Source organism: Cucumis melo, chromosome 11, assembly GCF_025177605.1.
Source record: "Cucumis melo cultivar AY chromosome 11, USDA_Cmelo_AY_1.0, whole genome shotgun sequence".
Classification (NCBI taxonomy): domain Eukaryota; kingdom Viridiplantae; phylum Streptophyta; class Magnoliopsida; order Cucurbitales; family Cucurbitaceae; genus Cucumis; species Cucumis melo.
Window position 1 is genome coordinate 29008883 of NC_066867.1, and position 21661 is coordinate 29030543.

The 21661-nt window shown below is 27.7% G+C and overlaps 2 protein-coding genes and 1 long non-coding RNA gene across 6 annotated transcripts; 1 reads left to right on the forward strand and 2 right to left on the reverse strand.

Moving 5' to 3' along the window:
* Positions 1 to 563: 563 nt before the first annotated feature.
* Positions 564 to 5384, forward strand: LOC127151736 (uncharacterized). 2 transcript variants are annotated; one of them, XR_007824897.1, is made up of 4 exons: positions 564 to 646; positions 2311 to 2390; positions 4081 to 4202; positions 4983 to 5384. It is a non-coding gene; the product is annotated as an uncharacterized LOC127151736 (long non-coding RNA). The 2 variants fall into 2 exon arrangements; XR_007824898.1 differs by lacking the exon at positions 4081 to 4202.
* On the reverse strand, positions 803 to 5477 carry LOC103498022 (fatty acyl-CoA reductase 3-like). 3 transcript variants are annotated; one of them, XM_051091813.1, is made up of 10 exons: positions 5341 to 5477; positions 4382 to 4485; positions 4056 to 4261; positions 3879 to 3979; positions 2928 to 3120; positions 2356 to 2517; positions 2123 to 2204; positions 1753 to 2022; positions 1331 to 1458; positions 803 to 1179 (listed from the first exon to the last, which is right to left on the reverse strand). In XM_051091813.1, the coding sequence occupies exons 2-10, from the start codon at positions 4409 to 4411 to the stop codon at positions 1026 to 1028; spliced, it is 1326 nt and encodes a 441-aa protein (XP_050947770.1). In that variant the 5' UTR covers positions 4412 to 4485; positions 5341 to 5477; the 3' UTR covers positions 803 to 1025. The 3 variants fall into 3 exon arrangements, with proteins under 3 accessions (XP_050947770.1, XP_016902236.1, XP_050947771.1); XM_017046747.2 differs by lacking the exon at positions 5341 to 5477 and adding an exon at positions 4795 to 4914; XM_051091814.1 differs by lacking the exons at positions 4382 to 4485; positions 5341 to 5477 and adding an exon at positions 4795 to 4889.
* Positions 5478 to 11273: 5796 nt separating this feature from the next.
* Positions 11274 to 14498, reverse strand: LOC103497948 (fatty acyl-CoA reductase 3-like). Its single transcript, XM_008460370.3, has 10 exons — positions 14332 to 14498; positions 14121 to 14224; positions 13807 to 14012; positions 13569 to 13669; positions 13254 to 13446; positions 12874 to 13035; positions 12641 to 12722; positions 12267 to 12536; positions 11822 to 11949; positions 11274 to 11711 (listed from the first exon to the last, which is right to left on the reverse strand). Exons 1-10 carry the CDS (start codon positions 14390 to 14392, stop codon positions 11555 to 11557), a joined length of 1464 nt encoding a protein of 487 aa, XP_008458592.1. The 5' UTR covers positions 14393 to 14498; the 3' UTR covers positions 11274 to 11554.
* Positions 14499 to 21661: the final 7163 nt, after the last annotated feature.

Below are 21661 nucleotides of genomic sequence, written 5' to 3' on the forward strand. Positions count from 1 at the left end.
TATAAATTTAAAAATTGCATTTTTGTTATTGGTGATTTTAATTTTTACCATTATTAAAATTCTAAAGTAAATTATTATTATTGAAAGTAGGTAATTGCAAGTTTAGCGTAAACTCCTCGAAAAGAGGATTGTAAATAAACAAACTGCTCAATTTTCCCGCTATAATTCTACCGGATTTCCTCTCTACCCTAACACAAAACGAACTTTCTCGAAACACTTCGCGGTTCTTCTCTCCGGTTGCGAATGCTACAAATCGCGACGCATTGCGATAAAACAAATCTTCAGATTCTGTTCTCCACTGCCAATTTCTGTGAGTTCTTTTTCCTTTTCACCTAAATTCTCGATTTCTTCGGTCTGTACTTTCTTCATTTCCGATTTCCAGTACTATTGCGTGATTTAGATTACATCTTTGATTCAAGAAGCCACGCGGTAGAGTGCGGGAGATTTCTGTGGTGGCTCTTAATCTGTTTTGATTTACATTTCGTATTACATTGTGGAGTGGTGTTTCTGTTAATTAGCAGAGTAATCGCTATCGTAATCTGTCCTTTTATCTTTGTTGATAGGAGATGGATGTGAATAATGGAATGGAGACAATGAGATTTTGTTATTTACTTGATGATGAATTGGTAGCTGTCAATGAAATGAGGTACGCTTTCGTTCGAATTTCATCTTTGATTTCTAGACATATTACGTGTCATGCTACCTGTAGTGCAAACCTTTGAACTTCCTGATATGAAACAACAAAATATTTATTGATTTCATATTAATGTTATGACTCAACCAGAATTAATTAGAAGTTGGATTTGATGGAAACCTAACGTGAAGGATCATTTGATCTGATCAGATTCCACGCGTCATCTCTTATAAATGCTCGACCTCCCTAAAAACGGTAGAGAAGTTTTATTCTCTTTCACGCTCCTTGATTTTGCCTTAGGAGAATATAGTTTGCTACACAAATACTTGATAAATAATACACTCGTATTTTTTAATATATTGTTGTAATTCTAATGCTTGATAAGAAAGAATCATTTGAAGACGTGTTTAACTAGTCCAGGAATATGGGCATTCATGAAGTAATCCTCCCAGTTAATATCTTTAGGATCCAAGAAGAATGTCTCTGTTTCTGTATCTTTGTTTTGAATATCCCTTCTCAACCTTTCTGCATTTGTATCGTCAAAACTATACATACAGAACAAAGATGTATATATATATATAAGAAATCAGAAAAATATTGATAAAAATTCTGAAACTAAAGTAAAATATCGAAAATATATAAATCCGAATGAAATGAGTGCAAAATGAACATAAAATCTAGAAAACTTTCACTTACACGGCACTGAAGAATAGGTAAGGGCGGTAAAGTTCGACGAGCCGCATCACTAAATTGAACTTCCTCTTCGTATCGACATACTTGTCTTGAAAAGAGTGGCAAAATGCCTTGTTTGCGAATTCCAATCCCTTAATAATTCAATCATTAAAAAAGATTCATAGATCTCACTAATTAAATATCAAATTTGAATAGGACGTGCATAGTTTAGTTAATCTAAAGTAGATCAGAGTCTTTGGACAAAGTAGTTTAGATTGATCCTTCTCATTTTTAATAGAATATAATTAATGGAGGAATAGATTAAAAAACTTTCTTAGTTTAATCATAGATTTGTGTAATTGTTATAATTTTAAGTACCTTCACAAAAACTAGGTAGTGTAGCCTGCCACGAACCACTTAGATTCAAGAAAAAAAATTTTAAGTACCTTCAGAAAAACTAGATAACGAATATTCATGTATCTGCTGAAGCTGGCCATATTGTTGAAGACTGTAACTTCCCCAACCTTCACAGCATTTCCATCTTTATTGATCCATGGGTTCTCAGTGAAATATCGGTAGTTGAAACGTTTGAACTCAATATATCTCATAGAATTTCTTGCCGAAGAACCCACGTGATATATTGTTTGATTTGATGGTTGATGTTTGTGAGCTACCATTGCCATGATAATCATATTTACCACCATATCTGCAGGAACCTATATTTAAAATATATATTATATATATACACTTTTTCTATTCAGTTATAATACTCAAAAGAAAAGCTGAGCATTTAGAAAGAAATAATGTTTATCTCACCAAATCAACAATTGAATTAATTCCACCAAGAAAACATGTTAGTTTTCCTTTAGCATATCCAAGAATAAGACTATCGATGGTCCTGTAAAAATGCTACATTTTCTCAGCATTGAAGTCAAAAGCTTAATATGCTTACTCAAGAGGCAGAGTTAATTTTTGCTTTGACCACTTATTTGGTTCTTTTTTAGGTCCCGAAACTATTTGGATTTGTAAGATATTCTTGAACTACGTACCTGACGCCTTCAATCCATCCGGGAAAAGGTTCTTTGTAAGTACTTGTAACTATTGTTGGTCGTATGATGATTAAAGGTAGATTGTTTTTTGGATCACTCACCACCATCTCACCCATTGCCTTTGTAAATACATATGTATTTGGCCATCCATACATCCTGGCCCTAATCATGATATAAAAAATAAAAAAATTAAAATACTATGTCATATCTTATCATCTAAGATAACTTCACCTCCCTTTCATAACCATTTAATTTTTAAAAAACCTCCCTTTCATAACCATTTAATTTTTAAAAATTAACTCTATAAACATTTCTCTCACTTGATTTTCTTATTATCTACTTTCTATAAATGTTTTAAAAACCTAAGTCAATTTTTTTAAAACGAAAAAAAGGTAGTTTGTAAAATCTTGCTTTCTTTTTAAAATTTTGAACTAAAAATTCAACTACTTAAAGAAAATTATTATACGAAGTCTGAGAAAAAATAAGTTTAATCTTCAAAAATAAAAATCCAAACGGTTACAAAACAAAAAAAGAAAACGAGGCCATTGTTTAAGATTTAATTTAGTGTATACCTTTCTAGGCCTAAGTCTTTCAACGCTAGATTTATGGTTTCTTCCATAGCTCCATTTTCTTGAAGTTGTTTGAATTTCTCTTCCGCTACCTTTTGTTCTGTAGCAATGTCTAGCCCTTCCATCCCATTAAGAGACTCACCCAATTTATATGGAGTTTCCAAGATATGCCCTTCTCTTTCTCCTGAAACATAAGCTAACACCAAAACGCATCTTCTCCGATTATTTAATGTAAAGTACGCCTCTTGTGGCTTAAGTATGAGTCAAAACAGAAATGTTTTGTCGAACCAGGCGTCTAGGCTAACTGGCATTATTTTGCTGTATTAAAAAAATAACAAAGAAAGAAAAAAAAAAAAAAAAAAGAAAAGAAAAAACGTAAAAAGTAAAATAAGAACTGAAAATATTATAATTATCATGAAAGGTTTAAGAGGGTCTTTGGCTCAAGAAAAGCAGGAGTTGTGAACTATAAACCTTATTTGGTGTGGGTTCCACTGCTAAAAAAAATATCAATTTTATATTTTATCAACTCTTTACGCGGTGACCACTAAGAGTTTAGTTCAACTGACAAGTTTAAATTCTTCACCCCAATTTGTATTAAAAAAAACTCCTTACATTCTGCACCTAAGTATTCTAATTTTCATAATTCCTTGGAACTCAATCACCGTTCCACTCCTTATAAGTGGGATTTTGGGTTAAGAAGTTGAGAGCTTATGAGTTGGGGTGATCTCTAAGTTTGTGAGTCCTGCAACTAAAAGCTTTTTAACCTTATACCTTATTAACTCTTTACCAATGGGGTCCTTGGAGTTCACAACTCTTATGACTTCACTCCACAATATTTTCTGCATTCACAACTCCATTCCTTAATCCAAACTAGCCGTAAAAAGTATAAAGTAGAAGAAAGTAGAAAGTAAAACTTATTCATATAACATGTAATATATAGTGATGTATACTGACCAGTGGATACATGGACAAGAAGTTTCAAATTTGGACACTGCTTTGCAAAGCTTATAACATGTTTAGCTCCCAGGGTATTAGTAGCCAGTGCAACGTCGTATCTAGTAAAAAAGAAATGGACAATACTTTTTAGTGACGAAACAAAATGGAACGAAATATTCTGTATTTTGTTTGTACCTCTCATCGAACTTGGTTGTTGCAGCCAAATTAACAATGATTTCCACTTGATTCTTCATCTCTTCAACCAAATTTGAATCGTCTATCAATCCCATTTGTGTGAGTGAAACTTCCCCAGGTACCACACAAACCTTCTCTGAAATTAAGGTATCAAACTCTCCACCCCACATCTTCTTTAAGACTTTAAACAAATCCTTTCCTATCTCCTGTATAATTAACATAATGCATTATTTTTCCTATCAATTACTTGAAACAACATTACATTCTTTAAGAATCAAAAAACAAAAAAGATGCTAATGATTTGTGTTTAGCATTTATGTGTATACCTCGTTGTAGAAACGTTTCGTAGCTGTCATCTTGTCTTTGGCCCTTATTAGGAGATAGAGTTTCTTCACATTTGGTTGAATCCTCAGTATTTTCTCCACCAAAACTATAATTTAATGTAACCATATTATAGTAAAATCACAATTGAGGTAATTCAATTCATTTTTTTTTTTTTTTTTTGAGCTTGGAGTGATGTTCTATTTGTCTTCAAACTTCAAAAGGACATATTACAATTTATACTTAGTTCATTACTTAGTTCATGTTAATATTATTAGTGGAATGTTTTTATGTAATGACAATTATAATCACGATGCAAATCATCCTCTATATACATAACAAAAACCTACAGAAAAAAGTCTCCTATGTAACACAATCACTATTTTTGAATCACACAAAATCCAAATAATACACATACTCTTTGCAAGAAAACCTGTGGCCCCAGTGACAAAAATACTCTTGTTCTCAAGAAACTCCATTGCAATGCCACACTTATCCATGTGTGAGAGAGAATTGGGAGCTATGCAGTATGCTATGTACAGATGTTTAGGTATATTTATAACGCGATGGTGAATGCAATAATTTTTTTTTTTTTTTCAAGTACAGGTGGCCCCAGTTCTAAAGCTTGATAAGGCTCGAGAAGTCGACAAGAGAGAAATCCCAAAAGTAAAAAGGGAAAAAAGAGGTATTACTATTCTTTTTTTCTCTTTTTTTTTTCCCAAACGTAAATAAGGGTCTAATTTTTAGTCGTGGTAGGATGCAAAAAATGAATGTAGTTTATGGTGAACTTAACTATACATATTATTATTAATATTACTACAAAATAATTGAGTTAAAAAATGGAATAATATAATTTAATTTTCTACATTGGTAAAACCAAAATATGAATCACTAACAACTAACAAAACTTCTAAATTACATGTTTTGAACGCTTAAAGAGATTGAAAGAAAAAATATTATTTACCTTGCGTTCGAATTCTCCATTCCTTCTTGATGGAACCAAAAAAAAAAAAAAAAATAGTGAGACATGACTACTATATTACATATTATAAATAACGAGAAAAAAAGACTAAAAGAAAAAGAAAAAAAAAATGAACACGAAAGTGAAATTCAATCAAATTCAGCAACCAAGTTTATAATTAACTAGAAAAGGAAATTAGTTTTAACCCCTAGACTTTATAATTTATGATGATAGATGCAGACATACTTGGAGCATTGTATGAAATTGTGAAGGATATAATAATTGCAACTGCTTAACAACAAGAAGTTGAAGTATAATCATGTTCTTTCGTCAAACTTATAGGTTGCCGCTCCAATAAATTTATGATTCAGTTGGGACAAAAGTTATATAGGACTTTGGATAAAACTATTTTAAAATTCTCAATTTGCTACAATTTTTACTATTTACTTTTTTTTTTATTATTCGATATTTATCATTTTTTTTATTCTTTTCTGCAACAATGTTTGCTATTTCATTATTAAACTAAAATGGTTTACTTATCTAACACATACTATTATATTATATCTTAAACTAAAATAATATGCACTCAAAACACAAACTATTATCATCAAATTATGATAACTTAGGACTATAATAATTCATTTCTTGTCTCAAACACCCTCTTAACACATTCAAAAATTTCCTTCTTATTTATAGTTTGAAAGGGAAGCTTGCTGGTCTTTGTTCAGAAGTCAGCAATTTGGAAAAATAGAAAATTTCCACGTGCAAATAAAAGATAATAAACCTATAAAAGATGAATTGAAATTCTTAACATGGACCCATTAACATCTCTACTACATATAGTTTCACGTTTTACTAGAAACCTTCCAACAATAAATTAAATACACACATGCTTCAATTGTCAAATTACGTTTAAGTTACTCTTAATTCCCCAATAGAATCGAGGATTATAATATTTGTCGTACATATATTTGACAAAGGGATTAAACTTTTTAATCACTGTTCACACTTTAAAATACCATGCAACATTTAAAAGAATAAAAAAAAAAAAAACAGAGAATGTACTTATGAATCTTTTAGATATATTCTAAATTACAAACCCAAGGTCTAAAAAGATGGTTTTTTTTTCTTCTAAATATTAATAGCAAGAGTACAATTTAGGTTGTACAATAACAAAGTAGTTATTAATTTAAGTAACTTTTCTATTGAAACTTTGTCAATTAATTAGCTATGTTCATTTTAGTATTAAGTTCTATTAATTAAGCTCGTATGCTGTGTAGCTTTAGGTTTGGGAAGTTTGGTTTATATTCACAAATAAGAGATGACAATGTAGTAATTTTATAAATATTTTAATTTAAAGGTACCGAGAGTATTTCTTTTAAAAGTTAGATTTCAAATTAAATCAAAATTAAAAGAATTTTTTAATTTATAAAGTTTTTTTTTCGTAAATAAAAAAAAAAGACCTTCCATCTATCATTTAAAATCAATGGATAAACAATATCCTAAATACAATTTAAATGATTAATCTTTACAAAATGCTTATAGAAACTTAAACTGATTTGGTTTAAAATAGGTTTTTTTTTTGTCCTTTCACAAAGTTACCATTCCAAAATAAACTTATTAATTATCTTCCAAATGAATGTGTTAAAAGGAAAATGTAAAGTGAAATTAAAGAGAATTAGGGGTTAACTTTCATCAAATTTGGTTTTTGCAGCTAAATTAACAATTATTTGCACTTCATTCTTCTTTCTTCCACTAATTTTGAGTCTTTTAATCCCATTTTTGGGCATGAAATATCTCTAACCACTAAATAAATCTTTTCTGAAATTAGGGTTTTCATATTTCTACCCCATTTTTCCTTTTAACACTCTAAACAATTCCTTCTTTACAACCTATAGAAACCAAACTATCAATATGTTAAACTATGTTAATTAAACTTCGTATCAAAACTTCGATTCATATTTCAACATTTTCATGAATTCGAGTAAATAGACATTTTTATTGTAATGTAAAAATTTCTAACGACACATGAAAACATGCAATAAAATGTTATTATTTACATTAACATAAATCAACTAATTTAAATATATATTTTTGATAATGTTTATTTTCTAATTCATTTTTTAATTTTTTTTTTTGTTTTATATAATTTTCTCTAGGAAGATATAAGCATTTTATTGACAGATTTCATAAAATTGACTCTCGACATTTACATCGATGTTGATATTTTAAACCTTAAAAAAATTATAATTATATAATGAAATTTGGCTTCAAGTCCTTTCTCATTTTGTTTTAATAGTAATATCAGTTATGTGTGAATCTAAAATCACTGGTTAATTCAAAAGCTTAAGTTGTTGATGAGTGAAGATTAACCATATTATATAATCATTTAAAGGAAAATGACTCAAACCTTTATTGGGTATTTGCTCGTCAAATCAATGAGTCTTCAAATCAGCATTCTAATTAGTAGCATTTAAAGCCTTGTTGGTTGAAAATTTCAATACCCAACTTATATTACAATCTCCGATATTATTCAAGTTAAGCTTAGCATGAGATAGTTTCAAATATAGAAATCACGCTTAAAGTAATAGTTGATCATATAGATACAATTTGATAGATTTCGATCTACTAGTTATTTTAACATAGATCTAATATTTTGACTCATTTTAATAATAATTTACCAGGGTAGAAATTATTGTGTGTGTGTGTGTATATATATATATATATTAACGAAGTGGTGAAGGAAAGAATGGCGAAAAAATTGATAATGAGGAAGAAAATGATTGAGAATATTTAAGACTAAAAAAAAGTGGAAATGTCTAATATTTTAAAGGAAGTTGTTCCTATTTTGTTGTCTTAAGGTCGATGATCATCCACCTTAATTAACATAAAATTTTAAGTCTATTTCTTTTTAATTTTTACGTGAATTAAATTAAAAAAATTGAATTCTCAATCAAATTAAAAAATATACTTATTTTTTAAAAACTATGGGATGAAAAATTTGTAAGAAATTATGAAACGTTTATTGCAAATTAATTTTTTGACCGTTCAACGTTACAAAATTAATTTTTTGACTATTCAATGTTACAAAATTAATTTCTAACCGTTAAACGTTACGAAATTATTTTTTTGACCATTAAACGTTACGAAATTATTTTTTTGATCGTTAAACGTTACAAAATTAATTTTTTTGACCGCTTGACCTTTAAGAATTAAATTGGTCGTTTACAAAATTAATTTGTGACCATTGTGAATATGACCGTTTGTAATCCGCCCACACTATAAATAGATCCCTCACTCTCATTCTCAAAACACACAACAAACAATCTTCTCTCAAATTCTCATTCTCTTAAAAGTTTTCCGAGTTGTTTTCTTTTAGTGTTTCGGTTCCAATTAGTTTCATCGCAAAATTAATTGACGAAAAATGGTTGTTTTATATTGGGGACGACGAGGCATAATTTTGTTTGCACGATTCAGAGTAGAGTCGCGAAACATCTTAAAGAGAGCGTGTTCCGTGACTCAGCCTTTCACTAATCCAGTTTCTGTTTTGCAGTCTTTGTTCCTTTTAACAATCCGTTCAGTTGCTGCCTCGTTTCTTTCATCATTATTTGCAGGACTTGGACGATTTTTTGCATTAAAGATCGAAGTGCAACAACAATTTTAAGACGTTTCTTTTCTGCTATGATGGCTGGACAAATCCAATCCGACTTGATGTCTTTTGATCTCAACCAGCCATTCCATTTTGAAGGAGCACACTTCAAAAGGTGGAAACAAAAGATGTTATTTTTCCTCACGCTGAAGAAGGTGGCCACTACATGTACTACTGAAAAGCCGAAGGTTTCGGAAAAAGATCTTACAAAAGAACAACTAAAGAACCTCTCCACTTGGACAGAAACTGGCTCAATCTGTAAGAACGACCTAATTCTTAATGGTCTTACTGATGAACTAAAAGATTATTATAGTACCATGACTACTGCAGTAGAAGTGTGGGATGCGCTACAAAAGAAGCATAATACTGAGGAAGCGGGGTTGAAGAAGTACGCTGTCAGCCAATATCTGAGATATCAAATGACTGATCACAAATCCGTGGAGTGGTAGTCGTCACATGAAATCCAGAAAATAGCCCACGAGATTATCAGTGAAGGTATGCTACTCGATGATCAATTTCAAGTTGCTATTATTATTGATAAATTACTTCCACTATGGAAGGATTTCAAGAACACCCTAAGGTACAAAACCAAGGAGTTCTCACTGGAAAGTCTAATCACGAGGCTAAGGATTGAGGAGGAAGCAAGAAAGCATGATAAAAAAAAGAAGAGGTGAACGCTATCCCCAGAAAGAAGCCCACTGTAATTGTGAAATTGGACCTGAAGCCGAAAAGAAACAAGATGAAACGAGGATCCAACAAACAAAACAATCCACAGTCCAGAAGTACATTACAAATTGTTTGTTATAATTGTAGTAAGCCTGGTCATTTAGCTAGAAATTGTAGAAACATGAGTCGTCCTGCTGCGCAGGCAAACCTGATAGAAGATGAATTAGTAGCTATGATATCTGAAGTTAATGTGATTGGGGGGTTTGAAGGTTGGTGGCTAAACACTGGTGCATTCCGCCATGTCTGCCATGACCTTAGTCTTTTTAGAAAATATAATGAAGTTAAAGATAAGAATATACTTCTAGGAGATCATCACACAACCAAGGTGGTCGGTATTGGAGAAGTAGAACTGAAATTCACATCCAACAAGATGCTTGTGCTGAAGGAAGTTCTGCATACTCCAGAAATTTGAAAGAATTTGGTCTCTGGATATCTTCTCAACAAGGCTGGATTCACACAAACTATAGGATCAAACTTGTTTACTTTAACTAAAAACAATGTATTTGTGGAGAAGGGTTACGCTATTGATGACATATTCAAATTGAATCTGAAAATTAATAAGATTGCATCTTTTGCTTACATTTATGTTGACTTCTTTTAATATTTGGCATGCTAGACATTTATGTGGGGAAACTTGCACGATTCAGAACAGATCCGTGACTCAGCCTTTCACTAATCCAGTTTCTGTTTTGCAGTTTTTGTTCCTTTTAACAATCCATTTAGTTGCTGTCTCGTTTCTTTCATCATTATTGTTAGACTTGGACGATGTTTTGCATTGAAGACTGAAGTGCAACAACAAAAACTAAAAAGCTAAATTTTAAGTCTATTAAGGTTTTATTTTTCATTTTTGAAATTTAATTAAAGATTCAAATATTACCATAAAAAACTTACTAGAACTAAAATTTCAAACAAACTTCTCAACCATGTTATATATATTATGTGATACATAGGTAGTTGTACATTAATTAGACCCACCTAAAAGTACCCCATGAGAACGTTTGTGTATGTTCTATAAACAAATTTAAACACATATATGTATAAAGCACGTGCTTAGATTTAATTTGTTTATTTTAACATTTTCGTCTATGACTTTAATGATAAAAAATTGAAAGGTCATAATCAAAACTAATTCGATAAATTTTGTTATATTTTGTAAATAGTTTTAATATTTTGCTATTTTTAAAATGACCAAACTTTTGACTTTTTCTCTCAAAAGAACATAATTATAAAATAATAATAATAATAAATTTTAAGAAACTATATTGTAAATGGTAAAATTACTAAAAACATTTATAAAATATAGTAAAATTTTATATTTTATTAACTATAGATATTAATAAAAATGTATATGTATGTATTAGTGATAAAAATTAAAACTTTTGCTATGTTTTTGTAGATTTTTTTTTTTGCGTTTATTTATATCTCAACAATAATATCAACTTAAAAGTAGAAAAAAAAATAATAAACTCTTAGAATTTTTATTTCTTTATTCAATAATATAAGAGTTTATATTTCTTTATTCAATAATATAAAACATTACATTAATTTAATACTGAGAATATAGAAAATCAAAATTTACAATTAATCCATTAAAAGAAGCTTAACACTAATATTTTCCCCACCTTGGAAGCTAATAATAATAATGGGTTTCATTCCCATTCACATTCATACATATACTTTTTTTTTTCAACACAGCAATAACAATTTATCCCCCACACAGCACTTAATAGTAAATACAACTTAATTTGGCAATAAATTAATGATCAATCAAGAAAAAAAGAAAGAAAAAGAAACATCCACTGAGGAATATAATCAAAGATCTAAGTGATAATCAAAATAATGTCACTTGATGACATGTTTAACAAGTCCAGGAATGTGGACATTCATAAAGTAATCCTCCCAATTTATATCCTTAGGATCCATAAATAATAATCCCTCTTTTGTCTCTTTGTAATTTTGTAATTCTTTTCTCAATCTTTCTGTATTTGTATCATCAAATCTGTACATACAAAAACAAAATAATATACATATTAGTTATTAATAAAGAATTTATATGTTTAAACTCTATTTTAATCCTTAAATTTGGATCCGAATATTATTATCACTTACATGGCATTGAAGAATAGATATGGGCGATACAAGTCGATCAGTCGCAACACCAAATTGAACTTCCTTCTCATACTAACGCACTTGTCTTGAAAACTATGACAAAATGCCATGTTCACAATTTCCAATCCCTTCATATAAATAATTCAATTTTTTTATTAGATTGATTGATACAAACATAATTCAATTCACAATTTATTTCTCAAATTCGTGTATGGCCAAACAGAATTATAGATTTCTTTTATAAATAGTCTAATCTAATTTTTCTATAGGTACCTAATGAAATAAAATATTTTTATAAAAAGAAAACAAAATACTTTGATAATGCAATCAAATAAATTAAAAATGGCTAGATGAATTAATTAATATTATTTTTTAAAAATATTTATAAATATAGAAAAATATATAAACATTAATATTTTATAAAGGAGGATTTGTAACAACTTACCTTAAGAAAAATTAAGTATCGAATGGCAATGTATCTATGGAAGTTGGTCATGTCACCGAAGATAGTAACTTTTCCAACTTTAATGGCATTTCCATCTCTATCAATCAACGGTTTCTTAGTAAAATATTGATAATTAAAACGTTGAAAATCGGCATGCCTAATGGGATTTCTCGTGGAAGAACCAACATGATATATTATATGATTAGATGGTTGAAGTTTATGAACCATCATTGCCGTAATAATTGTGTTCACCACCATATCAGCTGGAATCTGTATTTTATTTAAATTGTCAATATAAATATATATATTTAAAATTAATTAAAAGCGAAATATTAGAATCAAAGAAAACACATTAAATAATTTATATATCTCACCAAGTCAATGACTGAATTGATTCCGGCAACAAAACATGTAAGTTTTCCTTTAGCATATCCAACAATAAGGCTATCAATAGTCCTGCATAAATTAATGCACAAAGTTTGACCACAAATTCTATAGAAAAATTTGACTTTGACCAAAAAGAAAAATGTGGTTGTTTTGTAGTTGACCTAACTATAAACTATATACTATATAGTTTCAAAATTAAATTATATATATGTATATATACCTAACTCCTTCGATCCAGCCAGGAAAAGGTTCTTTGTAAGTACTTGTAACTATAGTTGGTCGAATGACGATTAAAGGTACATCATCTTTTAGGTCACCAATTATCATCTCTCCCATTGCCTTTGTGAATACATATGTATTTGGCCATCCATATAACTTTGACCTTATCAAAATATAAACAAAAAGCAAAAGTTCAACCTTTACGTAAACAAAACACGACTCATATAAAATAAATGAATTCGTTCATCCGAAGCATTAGTAGTTATATGGTATTATACAAAAGAATTTGAACTAGATATAATAAATTTTAGATCTAGTTCTTCAAAGTCTATCAATTTATAAGAATCGTTTTTCACTCATTTACAATTTTTAAGTTTATACCTTTCGAGGCCCAAGTCTTTCATGGCTAGAGTAATAGTCTCATTTGTAGCTCCGTTCTCTTTAAGTTGCTTTAACTTATCTTCTATGACCATTTGTTCAGCTTCAATGTCTAGCCCTTTCATCCAATTAAGAGATTCACCCATTTTATATGGAGTTTCCATTATAAGTCCTTCCCTTTCTCCTGATACATAGGCTTTAAAAGAAAAAAAAAACAGAAGTATATTCTTCAATTATTTATTTAGAATAGACTAAGTAAATGTTTTAAATTATAAGGATGAAATTAAAATGAAAGGGATAAATTAATATGATACTGACCAGTGGATACGTGGACAACAAGTTTCAAATTAGAACATTGCTTTGCAAAATTTATAACATGTTTAGCTCCTAGTGCATTGGTGCCAAGTGCTACATCGTACCTGACAAAACACGATCATCCATAGATAATTTTTGTAACGAGAAGAGAACAAGAAAAGAAAACAAAATACTCGAATGTGAGAATGTTTTAGCCGAGACTTCGATAATTTTATGTAATTATTGTTTAAGTTTATCGTACCTTTCGTCGAAGTTGGTTGTAGCAGCTAAATTTATAATTATTTCCACCTGACTCTTTATCTTGTCGATCCAGATCGAATCATGTTTCAATCCCAGTTGTGGGAGAGAGATTTCACCAGGCACCAAACAAATTTTTTCTGAAATCAAAGTATTCAGATTTGCACCGTATTTCTTCTTCAAGACTTGGAACAAAGCCTTCTCTACCACCTATGTTTTTTTTTACATATATAATAAAAACAGTATCGTTAGAAACCTTCATATTGCCAAAATCTCAGTCTTTGTACTAAAAGAGAAGTTTGTATCAAAATAGGATACCTCATTATGAAACCGTTTTTTGGCTGTAATTTCATCATCAGCCCTCAATAATAGATAGAGTTTCTTCACGTTCGGTTGAACTCGAAGTATTTTCTCAACTAAAACTGAATACAAACATGATTGCAATAATAATTCTTAGCCTTGATCTGTATGTTACAAAATAATAATCCAAATAATATGAGCACATATATCTAATAATACTAAAACATACTCTTTGCTAGAAAACCAGTGGCCCCAGTGATCAAAATGCTCTTGTTCTCAAGAAACTCCATGGACGAAGATCAAAGTGAGAGAAACTTTGTTGTGACAATTTGTTCATAGAAGAGACCTCGATGTTCCCTTTAAATATATAGAAGGTGTTATAGTAAAGGCACATGCATCTAGTTATTATATATATTGCATTAACTTTTCTTTTCAATCTAAAATAACATTATTTATTATGTCTTTAATTTAAAATGTTTACTTTTCCAAATCTAACCTAACAGGTATTTTTAATGTAAATTAAAGGTAATAATATTGATTAATTATATAGATATACATAGAAAGAAAATATGAGATACACCTTAATGAATATATATATATATATATATATATATATATATATATATATATATATATATATATATATATGTTTATATTCACACATTTGAAAATAATATTGTTGACTGTTTCATTAAAGTTTTCATCAAGTTTCTAGGGATGGTTGACGTCACCTAGATGTTGATATAGTCTATTATTATGTAATTTTTATAACTTCCTAGGAAATACAACATCATTTTTTAAAATTAAAAAAATTAGGCTATAAATTGTTTCATGTATATAAAATTAATTTACAGCTGTATATTCAAATTTTGTTTAAAAAATATCAAAAGTTTGATCAATTTAAATCATTTATACATTGATCTTTCTTTTGAAAATTGGCTATGTGCATCAACCTAGATTTCTTTCGAATATCATATTTACTAAGTAGATTATTGTTAGAATTTGTGCATCCACAATTTTTCTAAAGAATTTTTAATTGATACTTTAAACTTGATTCACTTATTAAAGTTTGAAGGGTTTGAATCGATAAGATTATTACAAAACAATAATGTGTCCATTCTTATACGTGTTTTGGAGATCAAAATAATGGGGTGTAAATTGTTGCATTTGTAAAAGTTGAAAGTTTAAACTAATACAAATTGATATTTTTGCAAAAATGTATATAGGTTATTATTTTGTTTTTTTATGTACAACTAAATATTAAAACACTATTTTTTGAAAGAAAATTATTGAAAATGGTAATATGGTGAAAATATTTACAAAATATAATAATAAAAAAAAAGTTTCAACCGATCGGTGTCTATATGGGATTGAACGCTAAGACTAAATTCGGAAATGTTCTTGTGTGAAAAAAAAATAACAATAATAACATAGATTCTTTTTTTCTTTTTACCGTATATACATGGATGAATAATTGAACATCTAACTTCAAAATTATTTGTACAAGTTTGTGTTGATTATTGAACTATACTTATATAGACAGTAATAACAAAGTTTGTCGATACAGCTAAATATGAATCATATTGCATTTAACATAGTATTTGTAGGTCATATGCCATTTGTGTCTCCCCATACCTTTGCAAGGTATGAATAGATATTTTTAGTATCTTTTTCATTTATGAACCCATCCACCGATTTTAGTATAGAAAATATATATATATATATATATATATATATATATATACTCTTAAATTATTGTAGGTTAGTTCTTTGAACTTGTACGAACTAAGAAGAGACAATTTTCTATCATATATTTTCATGTGGTCATATCAACTAAAACTTTAAACTAATAATTATATCGATTTAGATGTTCAAGATCTAAATTTTGTTAGAAAAAATGATATAAATTTCTAAATTGTCATAAAGGAATCTTTTAAAAAAAATAATGGAAAGGAAAAGTAAGGGAGATTATAAAATGAAAAAAAGATAGAAAAGTATAATAAATAGGTTTATGGATAAAAAAAGAAAAAAGGAATCAAAATGGGAAAGCATGGGGAGAAGGGGAAGTTGGAAGATGGGCAGATGGGGTTTGGGTAAGCCTTCAATTCACTAACTTCTGAATTGGGCGTTGCGTGTTGGGTAATTTATTCAATGCCTCCTCACCTAACTCTACTTTTTCTTTACACACCTTTTTTCTTTTTTTCCCTATATAATAATTATGATTTCTTTTTTCAAATATCATTTCCATTTTTATTATTTAGAATTAGTTATCCAATGTAACAAAATAAACTAAAAAATTTATAAATATAAACTAATTAATATTAGACATTTATATTTTGAAAATATTTTTAGCATTTTTGTCCACATTGCTTTTCTTAGTCTTTAAAAAAAAAATACTTTTAGTAAAATTCATCAAATAATAATAATAATTTTTATACAAAAATCTATGGATATATGTTTGTTTACGCCGATCAAAATGATATTTTAATTTAATATATTTGTTTCTTTCTTTCAAGATTCTACAATCTTACCTTCTTAAACGAATTAATTGAAAAGATTAAAAAGAGAGAGGAAGAACCTATTAAACATAGCCAACACTATATATATATATATATATATATATATATATATATATATATATATATATATATATATATATATATAACTAAAATAGTACTAATATTAGTATGTTAGTCTAATTGTAATACCGTGATTCAACCTCTTTAGATTTAGGTTCTAGTCTCATTCGTTATTGCTTAAAGACAAATTAATTAAATACGTATGATTGATGAAAGAAGTATGTGTTACTTCATTGATTTCTTTTTTCTTTTTATCTTTCTATTTTTCTTAACTTATTTAATAAATTTTGACTTGAGATAATATATTTAAATATTTCTTGGCTTATTTCTAGATTAAAAATATGTCTTGATTAATTAAATTATACTCAAATTAACTCACGTAATGTTTATGTCTATAATTAAATAGCAATACTAAACAAATAATATCGTGGTATATATATGTGTGTGTATTAGATATATATATATTGACCAATTATTTGGTGTAAGTATGGTAGACATAGATGATGAAAAACCATACACAATAAAAAAGAAATGGTCCCAAAAAGATCAAATTTGTTCAACTAATTATTTTCTTTCCGATGGATGGCATCTCACTAGCCTTGTATTTTGTTTGAACTTTTGAGTCCTCCATTAATTCTTTTCTGTACTTAATTACTCTTTCATGTAATAAATGAATGCATCGAATGCAAGATATGATGAGAGCAATGGTGGAGCCAAAAATGTTATGTAAAAATGGCACTATATGTATATGCTAGAATTGGTAACTAAGTCGATGATCATAAAGTGGGTTTCATCTCCATCCCCTCGAGGGCATTTACCCTCATCCACGCCCCCACTATTTAAAGGTGAGAATGAGGGAATAGATTCTCCGTAGGTGGTAACAGATCCCAACAATAATTATGTAATTTAAGGCTCAATTAGAAACAAAATTAAAAGTTCGTTAGAATTTGTGACTTATTAGATTAACACAATTTTAAAATTTTAGAGATTAAACTTCTAATTTAAAATAACTAAAATAATTGATTTTTTTAAAACATTTAAATTAATTAATTAATTAAAGAAAAATTGCAATAGATAGTAAAAAAAAAAATGAAAATATTTATAAAATATACCAAAATATTTAAATGGACCATAGAAAGTTGGATTAATTTTGTTATATTTTGTAAAAATAGTTTTAATATTTTGTTATTTTTATAAATATCATATTATTGAAAATTAAAAACTAGAAAATTTTATTTCAAATAACAAAACGGTTGAAAATATTAATAAATATAATAAAAATTGATAACCTATCAATTATACTACCAGATATTTGTTTATGAGCATCTAACAACGATGAATGATAATCGATATTTATATGTTATATTTATAATTATGCTGTATTGAAAAAGAGAATGAGAGTAGTTTTAATTGGAAAAACAAAAAGGAAAAAAGATAGCTAAATCCAGGTTGACGATGAAGTTAGAGTAGGGGGCACTCTCAAAGCTAATTGAAGCCAACAACTACTGGGCCAAGCGTAGAAAAATATTATATATACCAAAGCAACTAATTGACGTGTCCCTTGCCCCCATGTAGATCCATCTTTGAATAATCAAAGGGTTAAATATATCTCCATTTAGTTGAGATATTTTGATGTCTCCTTGGAAATGTCTTACTGTATACATACATAGATAGATGGGATGAATTAAGAAAATTTCATGTACTAAATTTTAACTTTAATCTAGCTAAGGGTTAGTTTGGATTCACACCCCCAACAAAATTTTTCGAAAAAGGTCATTTTTATTTGAACTTTTTTTATGACAATTGTTGAAAGTACACATCAAAAACTATTTTAGTACAAAGGATGGAGGATTTAAACCACGCACTTCATAATTGCTACTTTTTGTTTGAGTTATAATTTTTTGACGGAGTCATTTGTATTGCAGGTATCCTAAACTCCCATAGGATGGACATCAGAATTATAGTATTTTTTCAATAGTATGAGACTCTCAAGTAGAAAAACCTCTTGAGAGTTTTAGAATGCTCTTATGAAACGCGAGTTGACAATTAAAATAACCACTAAACTAACTATAAATATTAAAAATTAAATAGTTTTCTTTATATATATTATATAAAAACAATAAAATTGAGGGTTCGAACAGCCAGGCTTATACTAAATCTGTTGGTGAGCATAATTAGATTTAGTACTAAGTTGATAAAAGTTAGATTTAAGGAGTTAATGGGCATTAATCAGGGCTATGGTTTAGAAACTGCAGGAAGGTAATTTAAAAACAAATGGAATACTCAATATTATTTTTAAAGGCATTAGGTGAACAATTATTATTAACCCTCTCGGATTTCGTGGGATAATCACAACCACTGAGTATAGATTATTCCTAAAGAAACACATGATCATTTAAATTGTTTTTTTTTTTTTTTTCTAGAGAAATAGAAAAAAATGTGAAATTAAAAATTGGATGAAGACAAGAACTTGGGTGTCGTGATCAATCTTTGTTGAGTTTAAAATATATATATGATCATAGTGTGCAAGATAAAAGATTTTTTGTTGAGTTTGAAGGAGAAGCTAAAATGGGCAAACGTTTGATCATCAAGGTTTTCTTTGCTCATTTTTAATAGCCTTTGAAAACCAGAAAAGAAAAAAAGGTTTTTAAATAATTATCGTTTTCATTTCATTCATTAGAAGAGGGAAATTTTGAATTTTTGTTAAGAACTCTACAGATCTTTTATGGGTATATATGATTAGTCAAAAAAGAAAAATATCATAAAATTATAGTAAATAGACGAAAACTTGTTGGAACCAACAAAAGTATAGAAAAGATTTGAGAGAGGATTTGTTGGGGATTGCAAACATACAATTTTGTTGAGTATGAAATCATCTAGTTAGTTCTTTTTATTGTTTAATTTAAGACTATTCTCTTAAGTTAGGCAATTGTATTTAAATAAAAAAAATCCATTATCTTATTTAATTTAAAAATGATTGTATTTAAGATATAAGATTATACGATATTTTTGTTTAAAGAAACACAAGTAATTTCATCCTGTTTTGGTTTTTAAACGTTATAACTCGTTTTATCGTAGAGTTTAAATTAAAAAAAAAATGTTTTAATTCATTAACTTTTAAAAATAATATATTTAGATCCATATCATTAATTTATTATCACAGCTTATAGGCTAGATGTAATTTTTTAGTGCACCAAGTTTTGTATATTTTCTAATTCATTTGGATGTGTCTTTTCTCCTTCCTCCAATTCTTTCTTCTTCCATTATTTTAATTCGATTTTATGATCTGTTTGTGTAAATATTTATCTGTAATTTTTGTATAGTTTTTTTTGGGTACATGTGTTGTACTTTTTTATTTTTCTAGTCTATTTTTTTTTATCATGGACGATAACACCAATTTGTCAATTTCTATTTTATTTTTTTATTCTACTCAACGTTCATCTTATTTTCAAGGTTTCAATTTGAAAAAAAATAATAATAAATAAGGGGTGGGAGCGAGAAAAGGAACGTGAGATTTAAGTTTTGGAGAAAATAAGAATAAAATTAGTTTTTATGTTTATTTGATTTAAGCGTAAGTGTTGATTATGTTTCTATTGACATAGAAGACTGATATAATAAATTAGCAAGATTTTTTTTTTTTTTGTTATGTATCAATTTAACTAATATAATATAAATATAGAGTTTAATTAATCATCCAAATATAAAAATCATATTATCATTAATCCATTAAAAAGTTAAAGAAATCCTAGCAATATTGATCAAAAGACTAAAATAAATGTTTTTAAAAGTTTAATTAGAAATGAAAATAAATATAGGATTAAGGATTAACATAATATTTAAACAAAGAAGATTATAGAACAAGCCTAACTTTTGTGAGAATGTCAACATGTAAAGTACTTTGGCCATGTCTAAAGATATCGACAATTATATATGTTTTAAAAGAATTAAATAGGAAATATATTATATATATAATGTGAACTGTTCATAGAAATAAAATATTAGGTCAGCAGTCTAGTTATTATATTTGGATCTAATTTAATAAAGACTTTGGTATTGGTGAAAGAAAGCAATAAAGTAATATACTTTGAAAATATATGTAGTTTTTATCTCAACAACTGCCTTTATAATAATTGTCCAAATAATATGTGTTGGTGTCCTAATAAAATTGTTTTAGAGGCATAAAATGTTAGGATAACTATTTGATTTTCGATTCTTTATTTTTAATCCTTTTTATCATACATACTTTTGTTGTTTATAATTAAATAGACCGTTAAAATTGTAGTCGAATTTTAAAAATAAAAATAAACTTATAAATATTATTTTTTTTTTTTATTTTCAAAACTAAAAAAAATTAATAGTAAAGAGGTGAAAGAAGTGTCGGTAGATTATTGTTTATCGAAAATTTAAAACTAAAAACTAAATACTTACTAAATGAATTCTAAATAACTAACAAAGAAAGACATGAAGTTAATTTTTTATTTTTCATTTTCTAAAGTTATGGTTTTCTATTTATAATATTTAAACCATAGTTTTCACTTTTTTTACGTTATTAACTTGAATTTTTAGCCAAATTCAAATTTTGACTTTATCCTTTTAAAAAATAGGTTATTAAACAAAGATGGAAGGAAAGTAGTGTGAATTTATAGTTCTTATTTAAAGAAAAAAAAAACTAAATAGCTATCAAATGAATAATTTAATGAATGAATTTTTTTTAGAATAATAAAAAAACAAATTATTTATATTTCATGAAAAAATACTATTAATTTTGTCATGAATTATTGATTTTTTCACGAAGCTAAATATTTTGTCCACTTCACTATTTTTACCATTTATTAATTATTAAATATTATTTTATTTTTCAAACGTCACTTTTGTAGGAAAAAAAACATAAAATTTAGTCGTTCAAGGAGTTTTAAAATAGGTTAAATAATAATTATAATCATTATTAAAAATAAATTGGTTAAAATTGGACCTTTGATA

Coding starts and splice junctions, on each gene's coding strand:
- LOC103497948 (XM_008460370.3), bottom strand. CDS start 14,392: ATGGAGTTTCTTGAGAACAAGAGCATTTTGATCACTGGGGCCACTGGT. Junction 14,225..14,331: donor CACTGGTTTTCTAGCAAAGA/GTATGTTTTAGT, acceptor GTTTGTATTCAG/TTTTAGTTGAGAAAATACTT. Junction 13,670..13,806: donor ACAACCAACTTCGACGAAAG/GTACGATAAACT, acceptor GTGTTTTGTCAG/GTACGATGTAGCACTTGGCA.
- LOC103498022 (XM_017046747.2), bottom strand. CDS start 4,876: ATGGATAAGTGTGGCATTGCAATGGAGTTTCTTGAGAACAAGAGTATT. Junction 2,518..2,927: donor AAAGACTTAGGCCTAGAAAG/GTATACACTAAA, acceptor TATCATGATTAG/GGCCAGGATGTATGGATGGC. Junction 2,023..2,122: donor TTAATTCAATTGTTGATTTG/GTGAGATAAACA, acceptor TTTTAAATATAG/GTTCCTGCAGATATGGTGGT.